Source organism: Fundulus heteroclitus, chromosome 16, assembly GCF_011125445.2.
Source record: "Fundulus heteroclitus isolate FHET01 chromosome 16, MU-UCD_Fhet_4.1, whole genome shotgun sequence".
Lineage (NCBI taxonomy): Eukaryota > Metazoa > Chordata > Actinopteri > Cyprinodontiformes > Fundulidae > Fundulus > Fundulus heteroclitus.
The window spans coordinates 34,207,561-34,234,005 of NC_046376.1; the positions used below are offsets into that span (position 1 = coordinate 34,207,561).

General features: G+C 41.8%; 1 protein-coding gene across 3 annotated transcripts in view; it reads right to left on the reverse strand.

The window, feature by feature from the left end:
• Positions 1-3,730: 3,730 nt before the first annotated feature.
• tanc2a (tetratricopeptide repeat, ankyrin repeat and coiled-coil containing 2a) overlaps positions 3,731-26,445 on the reverse strand; it is a 67,074-nt gene continuing 44,359 nt past the window's right edge. For all 3 annotated transcript variants that reach the window (XM_021315747.2, XM_021315744.2, XM_021315742.2), the window contains 21 exons: positions 24,851-24,996; positions 23,543-23,774; positions 23,284-23,456; positions 22,443-22,523; positions 21,147-21,347; positions 20,920-21,054; positions 20,636-20,832; positions 19,014-19,122; positions 17,638-17,760; positions 17,416-17,553; positions 17,226-17,324; positions 16,895-17,086; positions 16,719-16,812; positions 15,344-15,477; positions 15,129-15,252; positions 13,200-13,375; positions 12,803-12,935; positions 12,001-12,092; positions 11,795-11,929; positions 10,164-10,264; positions 3,731-8,169 (listed from right to left, as the gene is read on the reverse strand). In XM_021315747.2, the coding sequence (XP_021171422.2) occupies positions 6,342-8,169; positions 10,164-10,264; positions 11,795-11,929; positions 12,001-12,092; positions 12,803-12,935; positions 13,200-13,375; positions 15,129-15,252; positions 15,344-15,477; positions 16,719-16,812; positions 16,895-17,086; positions 17,226-17,324; positions 17,416-17,553; positions 17,638-17,760; positions 19,014-19,122; positions 20,636-20,832; positions 20,920-21,054; positions 21,147-21,347; positions 22,443-22,523; positions 23,284-23,456; positions 23,543-23,774; positions 24,851-24,996 (4,643 nt within the window). In that variant the 3' untranslated portion in view covers positions 3,731-6,341. The remainder of the gene's footprint in view (positions 8,170-10,163; positions 10,265-11,794; positions 11,930-12,000; positions 12,093-12,802; positions 12,936-13,199; positions 13,376-15,128; positions 15,253-15,343; positions 15,478-16,718; positions 16,813-16,894; positions 17,087-17,225; positions 17,325-17,415; positions 17,554-17,637; positions 17,761-19,013; positions 19,123-20,635; positions 20,833-20,919; positions 21,055-21,146; positions 21,348-22,442; positions 22,524-23,283; positions 23,457-23,542; positions 23,775-24,850; positions 24,997-26,445) is intronic.

A 26,445-nucleotide genomic window follows, 5' to 3' on the forward strand; every position in this document is an offset into this window, starting at 1 on the left:
CTTTTTGACATGAGGGTTAATATTATGTTAAAACAACTTTGGGGCTGTAAAATAATTTTGAAAATAAACTTGGTCTTTTTTAAAGTTTATCTGCTAAATGAAAGTAAAAATTTAAATGAGTGTAGATACAAAACAAAGATTGTGCATGTCTGCATTATAAGACAGGCTCAAAGTTTCAAACTTTTCAGGGTTGAGTATTGTTTTCTTATTTGGTTTGCGTAGGTTGTGTTTGTGGTTCGAGTTCCTACAAAGAAGTTGAATGCAAAAGTGTCATTAATAAATTGAAATCTGTATTTTGTTCTTCATATTTTTCAAGATGTTCTCTGTAAAAACCTTGGACTAGAAGATGAAAATTGTTCATTTGCACCCACCTCTGCTTTTATTGAGAACCGGGGGCGGTAAAAAATCCTTCAGAGGGCATATATATATATATATATATATATATATATATATATATATATATATATATATATATATATATATATATATATATATATATATATATAAGGGCTGGGCAAGTTAACGCGTTAATTCCGCGTTAATTCATTAGACTATTAACGGCGATATTTATTTTATCGCGCATTAACGCATGTTGCTCACATGCTTTCAGTCAGTGTCAGTCAGCAGGCACACGGCAGCACTCTCCCCCTCCCCTCTCGTACATGGCTCAGCGGCGCCAGCCAATCAGCACGCAGGCTCAGCCTGGCCCGCCCACTCAGCTCTCACACAAACTTGACAAACAAACAGCTGAGAGAGACCGCAGCAGCGAAAAAACATGAAAACGTCGAGCCCCAGAAACGGAGAGAGGAGACGAAACTTCTCTCACTGCCCCGACAGACCCACAGACGTCTCTGACTGAGGCGTTTCAGTCCTCCAGGGAACATCCAGGTAGATCAGTGGATGGATGGATGGATGGATGGATGGATGGATGGATGGATGGATGGATGTTACTGGAGCCCACACATAACATGTAATTAAGACCTTGAAAGAACCCAGTACATATATTAAAAAGTGTTATTTAAGATAAGATAACATTAGCTAATCCTTTTTTTATCCCACGACGGGGAAATTTATAGGATTAAAGCAACAGGCAGGCGCACACAACACAGACAAAATCACATAAGGATTGAAATATATAAGAGGTGGATTAGCGAAAAAACACTGAACATAACATTATTATTATTATTATTATTATTATTATTATTATTATTATTTAATTGTAATAATAAAATAAAAACCACAAAACCCAAAAGGTCAACTCGCTCGCGGAACGCCATTTGTTCTGGCAAACGTCCGTCTTGAATGCTTGCTTGTTATTGGTCCACTTTTGACGCATCTTACGCATTGGGGAGGAGGAGCGTCAAGGGAAACCTCCAGCAAAAAAATCCAGAAAAGTGGGCAACTTTTCAAATTTCATATCAGACTGTCTGATAACCCTTTCACTCATTACTGAAAGGGCTTGGTGTTACTGGTTAGGGCAGTGGTGTCCAAACTTTTTGACATGAGGGTTAATATTATGTTAAAACAACTTTGGGGCTGTAAAATAATTTTGAAAATAAACTTGGTCTTTTTTAAAGTTTATCTGCTAAATGAAAGTAAAAATTTAAATGAGTGTAGATACAAAACAAAGATTGTGCATGTCTGCATTATAAGACAGGCTCAAAGTTTCAAACTTTTCAGGGTTGAGTATTGTTTTCTTATTTGGTTTGCGTAGGTTGTGTTTGTGGTTCGAGTTCCTACAAAGAAGTTGAATGCAAAAGTGTCATTAATAAATTGAAATCTGTATTTTGTTCTTCATATTTTTCAAGATGTTCTCTGTAAAAACCTTGGACTAGAAGATGAAAATTGTTCATTTGCACCCACCTCTGCTTTTATTGAGAACCGGGGGCGGTAAAAAATCCTTCAGAGGGCATATATATATATATATATATATATATATATATATATATATATATATATATATATATATATATAAGGGCTGGGCAAGTTAACGCGTTAATTCCGCGTTAATTCATTAGACTATTAACGGCGATATTTATTTTATCGCGCATTAACGCATGTTGCTCACATGCTTTCAGTCAGTGTCAGTCAGCAGGCACACGGCAGCACTCTCCCCCTCCCCTCTCGTACATGGCTCAGCGGCGCCAGCCAATCAGCACGCAGGCTCAGCCTGGCCCGCCCACTCAGCTCTCACACAAACTTGACAAACAAACAGCTGAGAGAGACCGCAGCAGCGAAAAAACATGAAAACGTCGAGCCCCAGAAACGGAGAGAGGAGACGAAACTTCTCTCACTGCCCCGACAGACCCACAGACGTCTCTGACTGAGGCGTTTCAGTCCTCCAGGGAACATCCAGGTAGATCAGTGGATGGATGGATGGATGGATGGATGGATGGATGGATGGATGTTACTGGAGCCCACACATAACATGTAATTAAGACCTTGAAAGAACCCAGTACATATATTAAAAAGTGTTATTTAAGATAAGATAACATTAGCTAATCCTTTTTTTATCCCACGACGGGGAAATTTATAGGATTAAAGCAACAGGCAGGCGCACACAACACAGACAAAATCACATAAGGATTGAAATATATAAGAGGTGGATTAGCGAAAAAACACTGAACATAACATTATTATTATTATTATTATTATTATTATTATTATTATTTAATTGTAATAATAAAATAAAAACCACAAAACCCAAAAGGTCAACAGTTTCATGATACATCAAGCTTAGGGACTGGCTAATATACAGCAGGTCAAAAAAGGCCATATTTTGGCTGCAGTGCTTGCTGTTCTCTTATGAAGAAAAGATCAACTAGTGCACTAAATTCAATAGATGGGTTGAAAATATCCAGTATAAAATAAGTGCTACAAATGTTACAACACTTTTGTTCATATGGCAGCAGAACATTAAAATAAAAGTGCTCTTTACACTACTTTTGAATTCATTCTTGGAGTTTGTAAATACAATGCGATTAATCGCGATTAATCAGGGCGATTAATCGCGATTAAATATTTTAATCGTTGCCCAGCCCTAATATATATATATAGACTCTAGCCCAGGGGCCCCCATCCTGACTCCAGCCCAGGGGCCCCCATCCTCCTAAATCCGGCCCTGCCTGGAACCGAGTATGGGGCTCCGCTCGGGTAGGATAGAACAGAACTGGTTCTTGTACTTCTCTCCTGCATCTGGAAGCTCATCAGGAAACTCACCTCCTTAACATCAACCTCCAAACTTCCAACATAATCCCCACCTTACACCACTGATGCTCACACCCCATCCTTGAATTATTTTAGATTCATTGTCTCTGACTGAACTTCATTTAATAATAACAAACACAGTAAATTGGTTCCTGAAACCGGTGTGTTTTCATCAAGACCTCATGACACCAGAACCTCATTGATGGATTCGGAAAACGTGGTTTCTAAGACATTTAAGCAAATCTTAGTGATGGAGAGTATGTACAGATTAAAGCCTGAATGCAGAATTCAGAGTGTGAATATGACCTTAACGTTTCAACACTGACAGTCAGCAGAACAAAGCATCTCAGCCACCGGATTAAGAACTGCTATTAGACTCTTTTTTTAAGATCCCAAATATGTAACTATTAAACATTTTTACTCAGCATATTTTAGCATTTGCTAACTATGACAGTGATAATTTAGTGAATGCACTTTTGAAGGAGTAACGTCCCACTCAAAAACAGAGACAGGCTTTCACATGTCTGTTGCTCAGCTTTATTCCTCTTGGTAAATATCCCACGAGAACACATTCATGTCTGATAATGTTCTTCTCTACAGTGGTGACAGTCCAGGCGTTTAAATATCTTACAGGGCTACAGCTCACAGGTGCTGATCAGGCCACCCACCAGGTGGCACTACAGTCCTTCATGTTACAGCATCACAAACTGTTCTGACATTTGAAGACACAATGATACAATACAACAAACTGTTTCCATGTGGTATCACTGTTTTTGCCCCCCATTTCAGACCGGTCTTTAATATTCGCTCACTAATAATGAGTGGTAGTATTCCAGCTGGACAGAATTGCTGTCCGTTTGCAGCAGCTGCACTGTGAAAACGGTGGGAGCTCCTGAGGGGTATGAAGTATTTGGGGCAGTTTTCAAAGATCCATCACAATGAGAGAGATGTCAGCAACGTTTACTGGGCAACATCACAAAGTCATCCAAAACAGAGACAGGAATGAGAAGTTTGTGTCCGCATCATAATGCTACGTGTGGAAAAAATTACAGCTCAGTCCAACTTTTCCCAGAAATGACAATATGCTAAAACACTTCCTCCTATAACAATATTGCTAATAGATAAAACATCTTTTTTTTCTTCCATTTCTTAGCAGTTCAAACTGAGGTAGAGGTTAGACACATACGGAGCACCTCTGTGGCCATAAAGGGAGAAACACACATTGTAGGACATTGAGAGTACAAAATACTCTTTCAATTCTGTTTCAGTTGTTTTTTTACATAAAATATTTATGTGCCCTCAAAACAAAATTGCATTTAAGGCAAACATGCAAAGGGACAACTAAAAACAAAGCAAAGAAGTCAAAAAGTGTATTGTATTGTATTCAGTGTTCTCCCTTTATGGCTGCCAAGTTGCTGCTTTGATATAGAAAGATGTAATTCCTTTGCTGGAGTTGATGTGGGTTCAGGATTTTCTGAAAAGTTACAGGATGGTTGTGCATAAAAACTTTACCAGACTGGAGCATGGCTCACTCTTAGTTGGACAGCCATTTTGGGGCTTCTTAGCATTTCAAGGGCCTGTAATTTAAATAATGTTAACAACAACATAGAGATGTGCGGGTTGTAAGTTGATCTGTAGTTTTAGCAAAGCCTTGGCCCGGCAACAGCGGTTTCTCTTAAAAAAAAAAACATAATATAGAAAGATTTAAGAACAGAATAAAAATATTTTCTCTTCACAAAGAAAATTATTATAGAGCTTAATGTCTTATTTTTACAACTCAAGTGTAGTTAGCAGAGCAAGCATTGCTAAAACAGCAGTCCCAAGAGAATGACGATCCTTTCTTCGCCAGCGTTTCCATATCCAGCATGTTCGAACAAAAGAATAAAACGGACCACCTTCTTACATCTCTGTCCTTCCAACATCTTTGTTTTTAAACACCTTAATGAGGCTAAAGATAGCTAACGTTGGGTGTTCATGACTCAGTAACAACTTCCACACTGAAGAGTGCGGTTGTCAGTGCAATGTAGTAGCACCGACAATACGTCAGCAGAAGAAAAAAAAAAAAGGTTTTTGAGTTTCCAGTCTGGGCACATCAAGCTGAAAATTGTTTCAACAGATTCCTTAAAATTTTTTTTTTACAATAAGTAGAAACAAAATGACTTAAAGGTACAAATTTAATCAGGTAACAGAAAAGACAAATTTTTTATATGATTAAAACTCCACAGAAATTAAAACGTAAAGGCAAAAACTAAAAGGAATGTTCAGTTTCAAAAGGAAATATTTGTACAGTTAAATACAGACATAAATTACGTAAAAGAGATGATAAATATAACCCTTTTTATTCACAGCACAGCAGTAATGAATAATTGAATGTACTGTTCTGCTTTCTATTTATGGCTTTGGTTCTGTGATCCTGACCAACAACTGACTGGCCCAACTTTTACCGCTCAAATCCCTCTTTTATAACATCTAAGAAGGTCACGCATGATGGGAGAGTCGTCAGTAAAGGCATCGCAGAAAGAAAAGGTAACAGTGGTGCTTTATTTACTTTACTGAATTTTCCCCTCCAAACTTGCACTATTTTGTTCTAAAAAGCAGTAAAATGAAAAATGAATAAAAAAAGAGAATCATTTGTTTTTTTGCAGTTGTTTCCATTTCACAGAATGGTCCTCCTCCCTTTTGTGCTTTTGATGCCAAGAGATGATTGAGAAGTTTTATTTCTATTAGTCCTCTTCCCGCAGTAATTGTTTCCTCGCTCTGGCTGAAAAAAACCCCGTCAGGTAAAATGTTCTTTGTTGCCTGACTTCATGGCCAGAGTAAATGAGTGCAGTGTGCGCTGGTCAGTTAAAAACTGATATTGCATGTAGCACTTCAATGCAGCAATGAGTTATACATTTCTTCAAAGAGATTACAGATTACGTTAGTCACTTCCTGTATCTTGCTGAGTACTGGCAACTGTCCAGTTAGGTGAAGTCCTTTTCAACCAAAATCTGTAAGTGAGTGCCATTTGATATAATTGTGCATTTAACTTTTCGGTTGCTGTAGGAACGAGTTTGTTTTAAGCAATTTCCCCAGCCACAGTCGATCTTAGAATTGTCGATGAGTTCCTTTTGACCTCTTTCGTTTGATGTTCTTTACACGTTTGACTCAACAAAGGGTCTTTTTGGTTTGACAGGAGAGGTAGGTACCGTCCTCCTTTCCGTCGACCTGTCAGAGCAGCTTTGGACAACCGGCAGTGTTCTGGCAACCTTCACATCTACATACGAGGGGTTCTGACCAGTAACTTGGCCAGAACCGTCACCCCATCGGCTGTTACCGGGAACCACCTCGCAGAAGTCCACTTGGTTGTCGTGGAGGAGGTGGCCATTGTTGTTGCTACGGTTGTAGTAGGCGATGGACGAAGGCATTTCAGGAGTGAGGGCTCCGTGGTTGGCAGGGCTTTTGCTGGGTGAGGTGACAACAGTGTCCACAGAAGATACGACCCACGAGCGAGAGGGGCTGAGGCAGGATGCTGAACTGGAAGGAGCCTGCTGCTGATACTGCTGGTGCACCCGAACCGTTTTGTCTGTTATTCCCATGAAAGGTGTGTTCCTGGATGAGCGTCCTGCCTCCCCAGGATAGGTCCCTCCTCCGCCCATGCACATCTCTGACTGCGGAGAGGAATTAAGAAAAAGGTCATCGTGACAACCATAAACACCTCCCATGGATTCTGAAGGTAGATCCATCTGCTGGGCGGAGGCTGAGGTTCTGAAGCCTTGGCATTGATTAGGTTGCAGCCCACTTCCGATGCTAGACGAAAAGCGCATGTTTACACTCTGGGAGTGTACAAGAGACCTGGGAGGAGCGGAGGTGGAAGCTGGGTGGGCACTAAGAGGGCGACGAAGCCCACCCTGGTGGTGGTACTGAAAGTCTTGCGATGGTTGAGGCCCCATTGCTGTCTCTGTAACTTCCAGTGGGTAGTAAGCTGCTTTGGATTGGTTGCGGCTGAACTGTCGAGATTGACTAAAAACATTTCCTCCCATTCTGTCCGGTCCTGTGCCTCTGCCGTAGGCAGGTGTTGATCGGGTCTGGCACATAGGTTCAACATCCAAGTGATCAAAAGCATATGAAGCTCCGGAGCCAAACCCACCACGGACCTTTGGGCCATGCCTGATATCAAACTGGTTTGGGTAAAAGCCTTCCCCCAACTCTGCCAACTCTTCAGGAAGATGGGCAAACTGGGAGTAGGCAGAACTCCCCAAAACCATACCGGAGTGGGCTGGGGAGCTGGGCTGACCGCTTCTGATAACCTCAGCCTTGGTATTCTGGAGCCATTGCCCTTGGGTAGGGCTGTGCTTCTGCAGGGATCTCTGACTGGACCCAGGATAGTTCTGCTGCCCACCCTGATTCTGGTCTGCTGGGCTAAGGGCTGAGACAGTTTGAAGGTAGTACTGTCCTCCGCTTTCAAACGCTCTCTGCGGATGCTGCAGCGGTGATGAAGGAGCATTAACATGCGGATGGGAGGGGGAGGTGGGAGGAGGCACAGAATGACTGGGGTAAGAGTGGTCCGCTGAATGGGTGGGACTAGAGAGGCGCTGATGCATGTGAGTGGGGGAGAGAGAAGATGGCGATTTCACTCCGGAGTAGCAATGGGCGTTGAGACTTTGAACTGCTTGAGGATGATGAAGAGAGGACAAGTGTTCATCTTCCCTGTCATCCCCATCGTTTTCTTGCTCCTCTTCCTCATCTTCCCTGTTAAAGCCTTCCCTGTCCTGCACCTGCACACAGTCAGTATCCCTGCACCTGGCTTCGATGATGGACATCGCCACCTGGTGTTGGTAAACAGAGGAAGGTGTGGGGTCTTGTTGCTGTGCAACTTGTCGACATTCTTCTTTCACCCTAGACAGCAGGCGCTGGATCTCCCGGTTGGATGGACACAGGCGGCTGGCTTCAATCAGGTCCTCCAGTGCAGCATGGAACTGTCTGAAAGCCCACCAAGAAAAAAGGAGCATTTTAAAAAAAACAGCAAAGAAACAGAAAGCAATGTTATATCCAGCTCTTTAATACAGCTCTTTTCACAAAAACGGTAAATTCCCCCTGTTTCTCCTAAACCTTTAGGCTTTTATCCTCTTGTTTTTATCTTGCCAGCCCATAGAGGGGCAATAAAAGACCTGATTACAGATCTCCAAAGAAAGATGTTTCAGAAGTGCCAGATACCTCTGTCAAGCCTGTTCACCCAGCCCATAGAATATGGATGGATGGACTTGTAACGTAAAGTTAATCCTCCTGTATTAATTCAAATGAATGTAAGAACTGGAAGGAGTTTGCATGTCAGCACATTAAAAACTCTCATTTCTGGACATTGCGCTCTGCTTTACTGGGGTTTCTCATTAAGATTTCTCTTTGAGATTTTTCTTCTTCTTCTTCTGCTTTGTTTTTTTTTTCTGCTTTAAATTCTTGAATTTGTTCCTGCAAGTGGTCTGAAACATCTGAAGGTTTTATTAAGCTAAGGATAATGTTCTCTATCAGACAGAGTAGAGGATTTAGCACTTTACATGTCTTCATATCGTGGCATGTGTCTTCTACTGCTTCAGGTCTAAGTCTCTTCTCACTTCAAACTTCAGTTCTTTGTTTTTATTTAATTTCCATACAAATGTAGCCATACAGCAAATTGCTCAAAATGGAGTAAAACAACCGGATACTTTAACAGGAAATGTCTGCTTGATTCAGATGTTTGTTAAATAACTTGAGAAAGAAATTGTCGTTTTTTTTACACCAGATTGCATAACTATAGATATAGGCCAATTGCCTATATATGGAAAAGAACATGCACACCAAGTCTGGCGCAAATGCCAACAACTTTATCTGATAGAGAGACCAGCATACATGAAAAGAACAAAGCGTGGGGGTAGTGAGTATCTCAAATCAGGAATTGCAATGAATGATGATGTTGAATAAACATTTGCACTGCAAAACTGCATCTAAAAATAAGCAAAAACTTTCTTAAAATTAGTGTATTTGTCCTTGATTCGAGCAGGTAAATAAGATCATGTGCCAATGGAATAAGATTTTTGCAATTAAAATAGGAACAACTCATCTCCATCATCTTATATCAAGTGCAGTACATCTAATTATGTTATTTCAGGGGTCAAACTACTCATTCCATTGGCAGATTATCGTATTTAACGGCTCAAGTCATTGACAAATACACTCATTTCAAGAAAATGTCACTTGTTTTTAGTTACATTTTTGCAGTGTGTAAACCTCAAAGAATCATATGAGTCAAGCATGCAGGAAGAAACATCATTCAGTGTTATAGACGTCTCTTTCTGAACTTCACATGTACATCTCTGAGAAATCCTAATGTTCAGAATCAGTTTGACCTGCCAGGTGTGTGTACACATACGAGGACTTTAACCCTGAATGGTGATGTGTACAACTACACAATAGCGCAGCAATAAAAAATCAAACACAGTCCGCAGTATGAAGGACGCATATGAACACTTTTTCTTTAATGTTTCTGTGTTGTTGTTTTTTTGTTGTTCTGTATTTTAAAAGAAGGGGTGAAAAGAGACGCATGTGAACACATGTAAATGTCTGTAAAGCAACAAAAAGTAAAAACATACAAAAAGAAAAGCAAAAACCTTATAATTATATCACTTAGGATCGTCTGGAGTTAATCAAATGTAGAATAGTTTTTTTCTTGGCTCTCACATGTGACTTAGGTCCAAATCCTAAAAAATTGTCATTTCTGTGGTCCATTGGTTTAAAATGTCTGAACACACATAACATTTTTATCCAAAGGCTAAAATGACAAACAGGTGAATGAAAGAAAATACATAAGAGCACATTCATGGACTCTGATCTGCTAACTTGACATATAGCCCATAACAGTGTTTCCTACCTCAGTCTAATGTAATGAGACATTTCTGAGTCAACTACAATCAAGCTGTGCTTTGTTATGATGGAACAGATACCTGCGGCTTCGTTTAGCTCGCGCTCGGGCATAAAACGCCTCGTAGGATTTGGATTTCAGCTCCAGAGCCTTTGTAGCAAATTCCTCAGCAAGGCTGAAGTCCTGTCACACAAACACACACAGAAACACAAATAATGAACGAAGATTTGTAAAAACAAAAAAAAAGAAAAGAAACTGTCAAGAGAGGTTTTTCTTGAAGTAAAATAAAGAGTTATACTTTGCGAGAAATGAAAGCAACAAGTCGTTACAAACAAACACGGTTTTGGATGGGATTTTTGGGTATATTTAGATTCATATCAATATTCATGTTTCTTGTTTTCATTTTAATAATAAAAGTTTTTGATCTTAAAGTTATTTTGGGTTTAAGGAAATTCTTCTGCTCTAAACACCAGCTCTTGGGTCTGCTAAAGAGAACTTCATTCTTTTCTTGTTTTTGCTTTTAGACATCTCTAAAGTAATCCAGCTAAAGGTCTTTAGCTGTTATAGGACCCGATTTACAGAATTTGTTCCTACTTCCATGAAGCTAAACTCAGTTTCCCTCGTATCATTACACGTTCATTGGTTTTATGGACCTCTAAAACCACATATTGATATACATTTGATTTAACAACATTTGTTTAATTTGAAAACAAAAAGGTGTTGAGGTGGTTTGGGCATATGATGAGGTTGCTCCCTAGGCGCCTCCCTTTGAGGTCTTCCAGACACGCCCCACTCAGAGGAGACCCCCTGAAGACCCAGGAGGGCAAATAAACCCCACCTTGCCAGGGAAAGCCTTAAGCTCAGATATGAAACAGGTCCTCACGGTAACTCTAACCCAGGCGTACGCTCATTTTGGAGACTGGGGAAAATGACCAGGCAGATGGTAAAGTGGTGAGCTGCAGCCAAACTGCATGATAATTCCTCTCAGATGTTCAATTTCACTCCATGTCAGACTTTAATCATAGATAGGGTTTATCATAAGCATTCCAAACCGCAGTGGTGTTCATGCTTATAAGCTGTATTAAATCTTAAATAAAGGTCTGCACAACACTTTACGGGGTTTTCTACCATTACATTCCTCACCAGTGTGACGGGTGTGCGGCCATTACTTTAATTGTTGTAAACAGTCCCATTACACTTGTGTGTAATCCTGCAGGGTGGATGCGTTGGTACGGCTGGAGGGGGGGTTATTTTCACGGAACTGGTTTAAACCGGTATACAAGCTCCACACTGACTATTCTACATTGTATCAAAGTGTCAAAGCTTCATGAAAAGACATTTCCAAAAATGTGAGACGTGTATACACCTTTAAGGCACTGCAAACTTAGCAAACTGAGATCCTGAAAAACGTAACGTGATGATAAAAGTCTAATTTATTGATGTTTTCCTCTTGATAAAATGTAATGGTTGTTACTGGTCTCACAGCCGGTGAGCGTTTGGATGTGTTTATGATGTTACTTATGTTTTTATGATGCTGCTGAAATGTGCTACACAAATAAACCTGACTTGACTAAATGATGAATATCACAAGACAGTCATGGCCAAAGGTTTCTGATATTTTCCAGAAAGTCAGAAAATGAAGCACTTTTCCCGGACAGTTAGGAAAATGACACAGAGGAAGGTTTCTATGCGTCGCTGGAGGCGGACACTTACATTCATCTTGCGGCGGCAGCGGGACAGGTTGAGCAGCACGCACACTCTGAGCTGTTTGAAGGTCTTTAGCTCGTCTCCAGGAAACTTCTGCAGAGCCGACTGATAGGACTGTGCAGCTTCCCTCACCTTTCCTTGCTAGAAATACAGACGCCTAAGTATGAGTAGCTGTGCGTGTCATTCAGTGGGGCTTTGGTGGTGGAAATTACCTTGTACAGCTTGTCTCCTTCTTGGATCATTTTACTGAGCAGTACCATTAAAATGTCTGGCTTAGAGGTCGCCATGGCCCAGGTCGCTGGTCCTAAGCACACATTCAGACATCAAATCATTAAACATACAGTATATCTTTTTTTTTTTTTTTTTTTTTTTTTTTTATATCTTAAAACATACAGTATATCTTAACATTTAGACTGTTGAAGGTGGAAATTTTTTTTTGCCGTGCTATGGAATGGATAGCAGAAACATGTGGACATGCACAGTTCCTGGTAAAAAAAAATAGCCCCTGATTTCTCTGCCATATTGTGACGATGTAACTATTATATTATTTTTTATTTTATAAGTATTTACTAGGTTTTCTCTATGTTTGACCAACACAAACTTTTGTATAATTGTGAAGTGGAAAGAAAATGATAAATGTTTTTTACATAAGAAAATCAAAAAATTCTGGCATGCATTTGTCTCCATTTTTACTCTGATACCCCCAAATAAAATCCATTGCCACTGGAGGGTCTGCCGTGGAAGACGAAGAAACTAGCAATTCACTGGTGCTAAGTGGAAGGAAATTAAAACAGGATTTTTGAAGAACAAAGCTGTGCCCCTTTTAATCTGACACCCCTAAATAAAATGTCTCCCCATAAATAAGGCCCGGCTTTGCTGGAGAACATTAGTGAACAACCGTCTGCTCTGATGGTGAAACTTCACGTTGTGGAATTGTGACGGCATCTGTTCGGTTCCCCTATGATAGCGTGGGGAAATCGCGAGGATGTGAAAGATACTGAGTCATGTTCCCACCGATCTTGGCCCCCTTCTTGAGAAGAGCGATGACCGCCGAGGTGTTCCTGCAGCCGACCGCTCGGTCCAGAGGGCGCATCCCGCTGCAGTCCATGTGCTCCACCAGCGCTCCATGGTCCACCAGGTACTGCACCTACAGCAGCACAGACACGTAGGATAAACTAAAACTTGATTTACAAACCCAAAGAAGTACAACAAAAAGTAATCATAAGATCTATAACTGAGCCACAAACAGTTTTAACGTTCCAAGCAGTAGTGCTCACTAAATATTCCAGCCACAGCAAACCAATTTAATTTCTTCCCACCGTCTTCTGTTAAGCTTCGTAGGACGGGGACAGCAGCAACAAGGACGCGGTTTCTGATCATACGGCATGGCGTCTGTATCTGTGTGACTAACCACTTCAGGGTCTCCACTGAAGGCGGCCAGGTCCAGAGGCGTGCGGCTGCTGCGGTCAGCGTGAGTGGTGGCTGCCCCTCGCTCCACCAGCTCCCTGACTAACGGGAACTGGCCTTTGAGGCAGGCCCAGCTCAGCGCCGTCAAGCCTTCCCTGTCCGTCTGGTCCAGAGAGGCTCCTGGAAACAGAGACAGAGAAGTTCTCTCACGTGAAGACGGAACGTCGTCGCTGGATTCATTTCACCGCGTCAAACAGGATGTTTAAGGTCTAAAGATTCTTACGTACTCCACGAGAACAAAGAGTTTTTGTTTCGTAGTCGGTGTGGGAAGAACACACTGCAAAAACGGAACTAAAAACAAGTCAAATTTTCTTGAAATTAGTGCATTTATCCTTGATTTTAGCAGGTAAATAAGATGATCTGCCAATGGAGTGAGTATTTTCACCTCTAAAATAAGATAATTAGATATACTGCATTTGAAATAAGATGATAGAGATGAGTTGTTCCTATTTTAAGTGTAAAACTCTTATTCCATTGGCAAATTATCTTATTTACCTGCTAAAATCAAAGATAAATCCACCAATTTCAAGAAGATTTGACTTATTTTTAGTTTTGTTTTTGCAGTGCATGAAAAAATATCTTTTTGGCTCTTTTTGGCTCTCACCATAGCTCCCGGTGTGCTCTGCTGGTATTTGTAAAGAACAATGGTGACGTGCGGTGCAGCCCCGCTTGGATCATTTATTGAAAAAACGCCACAAGTGAGCGGAGTCAGCATGTCCGACTTAAACGACCAGAGTTTAACTGCGGGACTGCAGTTCCACAGATGTGGGAGACATTTCCGCTTCTCCAACCTGAACACGGCCATCTAAATCCTGGCCAATCACAGCAAAGCAGTTGGACCGCCTTTGAGTAAAATGTTCTGCCCAGACGTTGTGTGGAGACCAGTAGACCCTCCAGGACAGGGCTGAGAGAATAAAATGACATTCGCCGCGGGAGTGAGAACAGCTCTGTCGTTTCTCGTAGAGCATGTAGCGGCCTTTAGATGTATTTTAATCATGTCATGATTCTCACCTTCAACCTTGTGCTAGTATAAGGTGCCATGCCAAAGTATTCACGTCCTTTGAGCTCTTTTTTTAAATTCATCATTCAAAGTCAAATCCTGACCTGTTTTACTGGGATTTGGTGTGACAGGCCTCTAGTCGGGTATTACTGTAACGTGATGGAAAGTTTATACCAGCTATGTGTTGCATTTGCGTTCAGCTTCCCTGACCTAATACTTTAAGCCATTTTTCTTTTTATAATAACTCAATCTCAGTCAGATTGGATGCGGAACGTTTTTGAACATTAATAATCGAATCTTGGTACAGATTCTCAATCAGGTTCAGATCAGGATTTTTGTTTGGCCATTCTTAATCATGAATGTTAAGAATGTGTTAGCATGGCCCTGCTTGGCTGCTTCTACGGTTAACGCTCTCCTTTCCCAGCCTGGGATAGGTGGAGGGCCATGTCCTCCTCTTTCCACCTTTAGGTGATGGAGTGTAAAGAGTTAACATTTTGTGTTAGGCATCAACTTCGCCTTAAGATACTCCCTGACCTGTCTGCCCTGCTCCTTGGTCTTTCTTTCCTCTAATGTTCTCAACAACCCTTTGGGGTCTTCACTGAAAAACTGGATTAACACTGAGGTTAAACGACACACTGCTGGATTCCCAAAATAAATGACTTTTTAAGACAACTGGCTGCATTCGTTTTTATTGAAGGGCTGTTAAGGTTTAAATGGGAGTGAATGAAAGATTCCATTCACAGATTTTTGCCTTATATTTGTAGTAGGACAATTATGAAAACAGTGACAACATGTAAGAAGGTTGAAGGGGTGGGAATACTTTGCAAAGGCCCTGTATGTCAACCTTGTACTGATAGATAAGTCTGATGTTACCGTGATCCAACAGAAGCTGGGCGGTGGCAATGTGTCCTTCTGAGGCCGCCGTCATCAGAGCCGTTCTACCCTGCTGGTCCACACGGTTCACCTCGACCCCGTGGCTCAGCAGCATCTCCACCACCTGATGGACGAACGGCCGGAGGAGAGAGAGCAGAGAGACTCAGTCGCCTGTAGGGTTAGACGGGCCTGCCGACTCTGTGAGCGCGTTTTACCTGGCAGTGTCCCCGTCTCACCGCGCTGAAGAGCGGAGTGATGCCCTGCCTGTTGCCTTGCTCAGGGGCAGCTCCCTGATCCAGCAGCAGCCTGCTGACGGCAAGCTGCCCGTGTCCTGCTGCGGCTGTCAGAGCTGATACACACACACACACACACACACACACACACACACACACACACACACACACACACACACACACACACACACACACACACACACACACACGACTGTTTTAACCACACAGAACAAGAATTAAACACCACGTCTGAGTTCAGAGCTTTTTCCCACATGGATTTGGCACACCCCCTCAGCTTCACTTGCTTTCAACTCAATTCTTGATGGGTTACGCCGGTTGATAACGCAGAGAATCAGCCAATGATACGGTGACATCAACAGTGTTTATGTATCTAGATATCGTGCAGACAGCCTGCTTACGCTTCAGAATGGGTGAAAAGGGGAATATTTAAGGGTCTTTACACATGGCATGCTTGTTGATCAGGGCTCACCCTTCACAAAAAGCTCCCCAACATTTGACAATGAGAGATTACCGGTTGCTATTAGTCTGATGTTTGGATGGAAAAATTCAAATGGAGTCAGAATTTGGCATAAATTACATGAAAGTCTGAATCCCTTCTGCAAGGTTAGCTCAGGGTGGTGGTGTTAGTATAATCTTGTGGTCAATGTCTTCTTGGCATACTTCAGAGCCCTTAGTGCCCGCGGAGGAAAATTTAAAGTTTTCTCACTGATTATGTTCATCACTTTATGACCCCACTGTAACCATCCTCCGGTGGCTACTTCCAGCACTGCATAGCCTAAATCATCTGATAGTGGGTTCTTCAACACGACAACCAGTTCAATGAACTCCAATGGCCTCAACTGTCACCGGATGGAAACCCAGCAGTGCTGCTTTGGGATGTGGTAGAACAGGAGATTCACATCACTGATGGGAGGTCGATCTGTGGCAGCTGTGAGGTGCTTTCATGTCAATATGGGCCAAAGTCAACGAGTGCTCCTCTTGACACCTTGTTGAGAATTAATGTAGATCTGAAGCTTAAAGGGGGTCCAACCCGATACTAATAATCTAAAAAGTGGCTGGAGAGTGTACAGAGTGCAGCTCAGTTAACATAGTTGAATAAGTAAAGAATGACGTGGCAGGTTGTTTAATCTGATTGTGCATCTTAAATGTGCTGCTGCACACAGTTCCACCATGAGCTGAGCTTAATGTGACTGTTGGTCGATCACATAAGATTTCAAGAAAAGTGTAAACATGAAAAGTGTCAGTATGAATGAGAGCGTTTCTTTAGAAGCTGTGTTTTACTAAGAGCCTGGTCACAGTGTGTAACGTCATTCAGACGACATCCGTTGACTCATACCTGTCTCTCCCCACAGACAGTCGTACAAGTTAATCTCAGGTCTCTGCTCCTCTTCCTCGTCTTCCTCGGGAAGATCCAGTAGATATGACACCATCTACATAAAACATATGCTGCCTTCAGTATGCCTACAGCACATATACAAGTGCCACACACGCTCTGTTCGTCGTGTTTTTCACCTCTGCATGGCCCATGTTGGCTGCTGCGATCAGAGCCTGTTGCACAGCCTGGCTCCTGCTCGCCCCCCTCTGGCTGCAGCAGGAAGTGCAGTTCCAATCAGCGCTCTTCAGCAGGAAGCGCAGCACCTCGAGGTGACCATGCTGGGCTGCCAGGACCAGAACGCACCGACCCGAGGTGTCCACGTGGCCGACCTAAGAGCACAGGGAGCACGAGGCTTAGAGCAGTACCAGTATCTATTTCTGAAAATAAATACTTTACATCTATAAAAAAAAAAGGATAGAACTTGTTTTCTGTTCATTCTTTGCTTAATCATAAATTTCCAACAGCTACCTTGGCCTTGTGTTGACTCAGCATGGTGACAATGTCCAAGTGACCTGCTGCAGCAGCAAATCCCAGAGCAGTCAGACCATCATGTGACTTAGCATCCACCTAAAAACACACAGGCCTCGTGGTTGGTTAAAGTCTTTTGGTTCATCACCATCATCTCAGGTAGACACGACTGAAAAAGAAAAACCATCACCTGAGCTCTGTGGTCGAGGAGCAGTGCCACTGCATCCTTGTGGCCAAGGTGAGCATGGACACACAATAAGGGGGCGCCGTTGAGGACAGCGGTTCGATAATCCACATCAGCTCCACCCATAATCAGGAGCCTGCTCACCTGGACAGGTACAGAGAAAAAGCTTCAGCTAACGGTCCATCACCACAGACGCAGACAAACGCAGCTGAGAGTCTTTTATGCTACCTTGATATTGGGGGTGTAGAGGTTGCGCAGGGAGGAAAGAACAGGACAAAGGCTTCCTGTGCTATATGACATCCACAGCCCCTGAAGAACAGAGGAGGAAACCCCGAGCTTCTTACTCAAACCCTGGAAGAGAGCAGAACACGGGCAATGTTGACAATTAGGGATACTACACATTTTACATTTAGTATTCCATGTTCTTCCAGACTGCATTTTTCAAATAATTCATTTGAACTTTGAAATCATTTGAATCTCATTCTTATGAGATAAAAAATATCTTGAGTTTGTATTTGTTGTTATTTCTTCCACAGACGGCAAACACTCCTGGCTAACCAGTCAAAGGCACACTTTCACAAAACATAACCACCATCACTCAGAGCAGCGGTCTGTGTTTTATATACCCGCTTAATCTTGACCCTGATCACCTGAGATCCAGATTACTCATGCAGCGTATTCTCTGGTACAGGGGACACCAATATGGGGCCCGCGGGCACAAAGGAGCCACCAGGGACCACATGTGGCGCCCAGGAGCCTGTTCTAAAAAAAGTCCAATCCACCAGTGTGCTCCATCTAAAACTTTATTTTATTCCATTACTCTTACTGTTTATTCACATTTGTATGTATATAGATTTTAAAATGACAATATCTAGCATGAAAAATGTGTTTATTTTACAGTAAGTTAAGGTGAACTCTGACTCTTTTAGTTCAAAGGTCAGTCCTGGTAGCCCTTCATATGACACAACACCAATGAAGGTTGGTGACCCTTTCTCTAGTCTTTAGATCGCTGGTCTAAGTCCAGCCTGTTTTTTGCTAGTTAAAAGGGACTAGGGTCAACGTCTGAGACTAGAGTCTCCCATCTCTGCGTTAGATATGAAATACATGGGAGTTCTTTACAGCAGGACTGAAAGTACGGCTGACTGTTGTTTTTGCCAACACAGGCAGTGGAAATTTCAATTTGTCACATAATACTAGTCTGATCTCAGCCTGCAGCGGTAACTGTAATGAACTTTCAGATTATGTAGTTAAGGGTGTTAGGATTAGTGTAATATGTGACTTTAAAAGCCTTCCATCTGGAAGGCTTCAGAATCTTAGCAAGATTTTGTTTTCTTGGTGTTTTCACAAAAACATCTCTGAAATGTGTCCATACTCGGTGTAGTATATTAAGTACTCAGTGCACTTATTTATACTTAATCTTAAGAGTAAAAGCCCAAAACATGACCCCTCGATGCATGGTCAGAAGATTGAGTAATGGTTAGAATTACGGAGAATTAGGATAAAATAAAGGAATAGATATCAAGCAATAACATTTGGGTTTAGGTTTTGAGAGACAAAAAGCGAAAGGATGAAAAACAGGATTTGTTTCTGTGTCAAAGGCAGACCTTGTAGATGTGAGCCTTCAGAATGTGATGTCCCAGCTCCAGCGTCTGCTGTCGGCTCAGCTTTCCCTCCTGTCTGCAGAGCCAGAAGGCCAGCAGGGTGTGTCCACTTCTACAAGCAGAAGGACAGATGGATCAGAGGAAACGCTTATCCTCCTTCCTGAGGCCGACCTCTACCAAATATGCCCTAAAAACCCCACAACCCAAAGAGCAATACGACGCTGACTTTTCTGATAACTAAGTGCTTTGGCAATCTGACCGCAGCGTGCTTACATTGGTGCACAACTGATAATCTAACATGATCAAAGATCTTCCACTTCCTTTGAGAACCACCTTGGCATGGCAAAAATCTGATTCTTATTTTGGGACTCCAACTATGATCATAATCCTTGCGCCGCTTCATATAAAACCGTTCAACTCTTTCAGGACTTTATATAAATGAATTCCGCTTCTAGATCTTTTTCAATTACTTTATTTGTTTCCTCCCATTGAAATGATTAAAGCAAGCTTTTCAAAACGTTTAAACATTTTGTCACAAGACTAACTGGTTCAGTTAGAATTACAATCATTTAAACAGAGCACCTTGCATTGGGTTATTACTACATGCTATAGCCTTTTCAAATATTTGCTGCTACATATGTCTGCACTATTCATATTGTCCCACACATAACTTTTCTGTAAAGTGTATTTTTGGTTTCCTGCTACACTCATGACAAATGACAACTATTTATATTCATAATGTTTTCTCGTTTGTCTTCTGTTTTTACTTGCAGCCTTGCAGTGAAATTTCGCTCAAATGTACACTGTGAATGTTGAGCTGAATGACCAAAAAGTCTTTCTGAGTTTAAAAGTCTTCAATGGGACAACTCTTTTAAATATATTCCTTTTATTCCTCCGCCTTGGCTGGTATACAATGAAATTTTGGCTCCAGGCGTCACAAATTTGTACGCAGGAAGTTTAGAAATGCAGTTGTAGGCCTTGCCATTATTATGTTTCCCTTTTACTAGTCGTGCTACCCTGACCAGCCTGATTGATAATGAGTGGCATGCTACGTTCTGCCCATTATCCGTCTAGGACTGCTCCTATTGAATCCATTTGGGGAACTGAGGGACATTCAGCAGAACTTTTAGAACTGATTGGGCGAAGTGACATCTAGTGCCCGCCCGCTAAAGGTTGGTTTTAGCCAATCATGGTATCAAATTAAACCATAAACACCAGGCGCCATGAGAAACCACAACAAGGTAAGCTGGTCAAGTCACTTCTTGCTGTTCTACTTTCAAAGAGGAAAACAGATGAAAACTTAAAAACAGATGTGATAGCAGCTACGTGTGCTTTCTAGACCTTTTTTTTTTTGCACATTTATAATGTGTAATTAATGTTTTTCACTCATAGCACAATTTGCTTTGATTCCTTAGTATGTGTGGATTATTTGGGCTGTTGCGAAACTCTGGTGTGAATTTTATCACCCTGTTAAAAAAACATTTAAACAGATAAAAATGTTGAGGTGTTAAAGTATAATTTTACGTATGGCAATTATTTGAGATACTTGGCAGGTTTTATTCATTTTCTTTAGCATGCACACTAAAGCTTTGTGACTCCTTGCTTCCAGCTTTGTCTCAGCCTACCTCGGGTCACAGAGGAAGCGGTCATCCTGCCCCTCCTCCCGCCACACCAGCCACTCCCTGAAGGAGGAGTGGTTAAGCATCCTGCTGCCGTCGCTCCGCTGCAGCAGGAAAGACGAGAGCTGCTCCATGCGCTGCATAAACTCCACCCTCTGCATTGTTTCTCCACTGAGACAACCTGCGTTCACCACCTCAAACAGCTGGGAAAACAGGGAACCCAGACGTTAAAGGCTCACTAAGATGGCCCAAGCATTTGGTTTTTAGAAACAGTAAAAGCTGGCGCATACCTGCTGGTCGGTCAGTGGGTGGAGTGAGGCCACGGTAACATTGAGCAGAGGCAGCACTCTTTGGAAGGACGACTGGGTGGGGAACCGCATGTTAAGCTGCAGCAGGTACACTTCTGCTAGACTCACCGGAACCACCTGCAAAAACACGGATGATCATCTACCTCACAGCGTTCTGCATTCTCAGCGATTTCTTTGCAAAGCCACTTTATTTTGTTCTCTGTCCTCACCTTGAAGCTAGAGCTCTTCAGAACAAGGTAACCTCCTTCAATCAGGTCAAGAGTCAGTTTCAGGTAGAGGTACGAGCCTTTGCTCAGGCTCTTCAAGTGGCTGATCAGCTTGGTCAGAGCCGTGTTGTCGAGGCGACCATTGCCCAGCGACACGTTGCTCTGGATCTCAGGACTGCTGTGGATACGCTGCATCAAGTAACCCTGAAACACACAAAACAGCAGTGCTTTCAAAAAGTATTCCCCCCTTTACAGATTTGGTCTGTTTTTGATTTTCACATCAAACTAATTTACATCTCAGACAGAGATAACCAGAGTATGCAATAAGTGCAGTTTACTAATCAGGATTCTATTTCTGAAGGCAAGAAGAAATATCCAAATCAACCTGCAGTAAGTGAATAAGTAATTGCCCCCAGCACTCTTGCTGTAAAACATTAGAGATAACTGGCAATGGATCTTTCCATCACTCTTCTTTGCAGGATTGTTCTAATTCAGCCATATGGGATGGCTTTCAAGTCACATCATAGCATCTAAATCAGATTTAAGTTCAGACTTTGACTAGGCCACTCCAAAACGTTCCCTTTGTTTTTTTATTTTTATCATTACCGTTTAGCCCAGTGTCTGTCATGATGTTATATCATGAACTCTGACCTCTCAAAGCCTAAGATTTATTTTCAATTTGTTTTTTACATTTTCCAGACCGATAGACTTCACTGACTTTTTCCTTATCTGTTAATGAATTTCTTTAGATCAGTGCCTGCTGTCTTGTAATCTAACATATTTTAGCCTACTTTCATGCTGCCATAAAGGTTCTTTTTAAGTTATAAGATAAGATAGGCTTTATTGATCTCACATTGGAGAAATTCACATGCGAGATCAATAAAGCCTATCTTATCTTATCTTATTTTATAACTTAAAAAGAACCTTTATGGCAGCATGAAAGTTACTTGATTCTACAGGTCTTGCCCTAATCCCACAGAGGGTTGGTTATTGAAATGGAACAAAGCAGTGTTTAATGTCTGGACAATTAATTTTCTAACAACTGGGGGAGTACTTTACACAGGCCATGGTTGGATTGGACTGCTTTTTGTCCCATAATAAATGAAATCCGTATCTGGAAACTGGATTTTGAATTTCCTCAAGTTCTCCTCGTCTGATATCAAAATTTGTTTGGTTGATAATCCAAAACAATTCAGTATGACAAACTAAAAAGGCAAAAATAGAGGATATCTGTAAGGAGGCAAATGCTTTTTTTGGACATGATGAAGTCCAAGTGCAAGAACCGGAGAAGCAGGGTACCTGCAGGTCCTGGTCTATGGCGTTGTTCTCCTCCTTCCCATCCAGAGAGATACGGTGAAAAGGCAGAGAGCGGGCAATGTCCTGAATCATTCAAAACAGGACAAAAAATGTTAGTCAGTGCTTTAATGATAGAGAAGTTGATGATTTTTAAGTGTTAGTGTTGTAAATAGTCAGCAAACTTGCTTCTGATTCAAAGTAAGATCCATAGATTACTCAGCTTGTGTACATCTTTAAGAATTAAAGGTGATGATAATCACTTCTGTCATTTCTGACAGAAAAACTGTTATAGAACACGTAGAAGGAGAAAGAAGTTAACTGTTCCTACTCGGGTGAAAAAAAGCTAAGTTCTAAGCAAGAAAAATGACCAATCAAATAGATTATAAAAGATTATGATTATTCAAATGCACATTTTGATTTGGATCTGGTATCTTAGGCTGGAGATTTACTTCAGAGGTCTGAAGGGATGACCTTAAGACAGAAGCTCTGAAAACAAGAGAATAAAAGCTAATTTAGTTGACCCACTGTTTCAGGGAAAATCCTGTTAAATTTCACCTCACATGGTTCTGTACACAGACCAGTAAACTGGTAAATAGGGATAACTGTCTATTTATTATGCAGCTAAGGTCCTTGTAAATTGTACGTTTGTACAATTTCAATAAAGCCTGTTTTACAGCTTAGCTTATAGCTTAGGCCTAAAGCTAACATGTGTCCATTTGGAACAGAACAACACACAGCCTTAGCTACTGTTATATATTGGGAACGTTCATAGTTTAGCTGTATTAATTGGTTCCTGTCTCAATTGCATTAATGGATTTGTTTCTCTTTTTGTGAGCGAGTGTACCTGCTGACTGGTCCTGACAGTAGAGATTACTTTCAACCAGGTTGGAAACTTCTGAATGTTTTGGGAGAGAAAGGAAGCCAGTGTGTCTCCGTAATCGGGCCGATGGAACTCAGCCTCATTTAGTCCATCAATAAGTACGATAAGTCCTTCCCCGTCAAAGTGAAACTTCCTCTCTGGAAGGTAACAAACAACAGCAAAAACACTGAGAACGCAGGCTGGCTCAGACTTTTCATGCCTTGTAAAATGCCTCTAGCTGTACCTTGGTGGAGAGCATCCAGGGGGTCCAGGATTCCTCTCTGGAGCGCTGAACTGGGATCCTGAATGCAGGAGCGCAGACTGAGCGTGCTCTGCAGCTGTGGCGAGCGATGTAACAGGTCTCGATAGGCGGCCAGTTGTGGCGCGGCACTCAGCATGGCGGCCATGTTGTGGACGAACTCAGGAACCAGACAGGTGTGACAGTTATCAGCCTGACAGAAGTGATAGGACACCACCTGTAACGCAGATCGGCGAGTACATGGGTTAGGCTGTGCTTCCTCAGCCTCTGCTAAATCAGGTCAAATGAATTTCCCATCATGCTTCCAGAAGTGCATTTGTGAGGCGCACTGATGCTGGACAAGGAAGCCTGGCTTGTGGTCTCCACTCCTAATCATTTTTGGGTTGAGAAGATTTCGAGTCAACCCAACAGTTGTGGGTTGAGTGCATTGAGTGACGATCCTGCCCTCCATGCGGGATAGTCAGGTTCTTCCACACAAAACCCAAAAAATAAACAGTGGTGTGGGTTTGGATTGAGCCCTCCTTACTCCGTGGACCTGAAATTAAAATACTGTGAAACCAATTACATCTGGCCTAATTAGTAAAGGGGTTCTCAGTATAAAACAGCTCGTCTATGAAGGCATAACAGCTAACATGAGAGACTGGACGATTATTCAGAAAAGCAGTGAAAAGGCCCAAGGTATATCTGGAGGAGCTGCAGAGAACGGCAGTTCAGGTGGGACAGGACAACGATTAGTAGAGCCCTCTACCAACCTAGCTTTTATGGAAGAGCTGCAAGAAGAAAGTCGTTGCTGAAAGAAAGCCAGGCGACCTTTTCCTGCCTCCAGCCATGTGCAGAACACGGCAAACGTGGAATATGAGGGCACTTTTTGGCCAACATGCAAGGCTCCATATGTGTGGCTGAATATTAACCCTGACACACCGTCCTTATTTTGAAACATGGAGGTGGCAGCATCGTGTTGTTGGCATACTGCTTCAGCAAGGACTGGGAAGCTGCTCAGAACTGATGGGAGGATAGACGGAGCTAAAGACAGCGTTGCACATGAACATTTGTCAGACAAACGTTTTTGTTTCATAGCCACCAAACAAAGATCTTTTCTGAATTGTGGCATAAAAAGCATTTAAGTTCCTTGAGCTCCTGTAGATTGAAAGATTCCAATACAAGATAAGAATGCTGCGTATCTACCCCAACGACATGGTTTACTTTTCTTCTTTGGTTTAAGTAAAATATGTACAGAGCAAACAACAATCAGAAACCCTAAATGAAAGGTGGGCACAGAAGTTGAAGTCCAACCTGTCCAGCTAGCCTCCGCAGCGCCTCCTGCTGTCTCCTCCTCCTCTCTGGAGTTCCCGGACAGCTTCCTCCTCCTTCATCCTCTCCCCCTGGCCCTCCTCCTCCTCTTCCAGAACCGTCACGTGAGAGAGAAGCAGATTCTCCATCTGTAAAGTCAACAGAAATGTACTATTCAGCTCTGTCACTGATTTCTGGCTCTCCGTATGACAGACCTGTGGTTGGACGATAACTCTGCGCTTTCTAACAAGCGCAGAAAAAGACGTACTCTCTGGGGGTTCGATGACAAGAACCATTACCTGTTGTCCTGTTAAAGAATATGCCTCCATAACACTGCCTCGAGGGCCTCAATACAGATTTTTATACAGAATCAATAACAATGAATGAGATTATAGTTATGGTAGTCCTGTTGGATAACTTTACATAAGGCTGCCATGTTTAGTTTGACAAATTAGAACCTTGCAAAAATATTAATTCGCTCTGAAATTGTTCACATTTCGTCACGGTACAACCATAGACCAACGCAAAGTATGACATAACTGGGAAGGGATAGAAAAACAAAGTTTTTCATAAAATATTATACAAAACATATGACAGGCTTTTGCGTCTAGCGTCCTTTAAACTGATACCCTTAAGTAAAATCCGGGAAGATGAACTGCCTTCACAGGAGAAGTCACACTGCACTTCACCCTGGAAAACCTGGTGGTGGCAGTGCCATGCTGTGGGACAGAGAAGCTGATAAGAACCAATCAGAAGATAGATTGAGCTAAAAAGAGGGCAAGAAAACCCATTAGAAGCTGGAAAAGATTCAAGACTCAAATAGAGGTCCACCTTCCAGCAGCACACAGAAACTAAACATACACCCAGAGGGACAAATGAATGGTTTAGATTATGGCCTGTACAATATATCACAACACAAAGAGGAAAATAAGGTTATAAAGTCATTAAGAAATTAAGCTTTTTTTATTTTTACCAAAAAGATGTGGTTCAGAAGCAACTTTTTGAATAAAACATTGTTCTTGAGATTGGAATTTTGAATATTTATTACTCAGGGTCCATTTTTTATCATTAACTATTTTTAGTTAGTTGTAATTGAATCATATTGCATTTTTCCTAATGTTGTGCAGCCAAAGTTTAGATCAAAGCATATTTCCATGTTAGAATGGCCTGGTCAAAGTCCAGAGCCAAATCTGTGGCAACAAAAGAACACGATGTTTTCAGATGCTCTCTGTTCTGTCAGACTAAACTTGAGTTATTTTTCAAAGTAAGAACAACATTTTCAGTTTCTAGATGTGTAAAGCTGGTAGAGACCTGTAAAAGAGCTGCAGCTGTAATCACAGCAACAGCTTTTTCTACACAGTACTGACTCAGGGGGGGCTGAAGAGAAATGCTGGTCACAGTTGGTAGATTTTCCAAAACATATACCATGTATCCCCCTCTACACAATTATGCAACATGTTGCGTTGTTCTATAACATAAAATCCATAGAAGTTTGTGCTTGTAAGTGGCAAAATGTGAAAAGTTGAAGGGCGAAGGAATAATTTCACTAGAAACTGTGTATAGGAAGCAAGGAGATGGCTGTGGCTTCCAGTGACGCT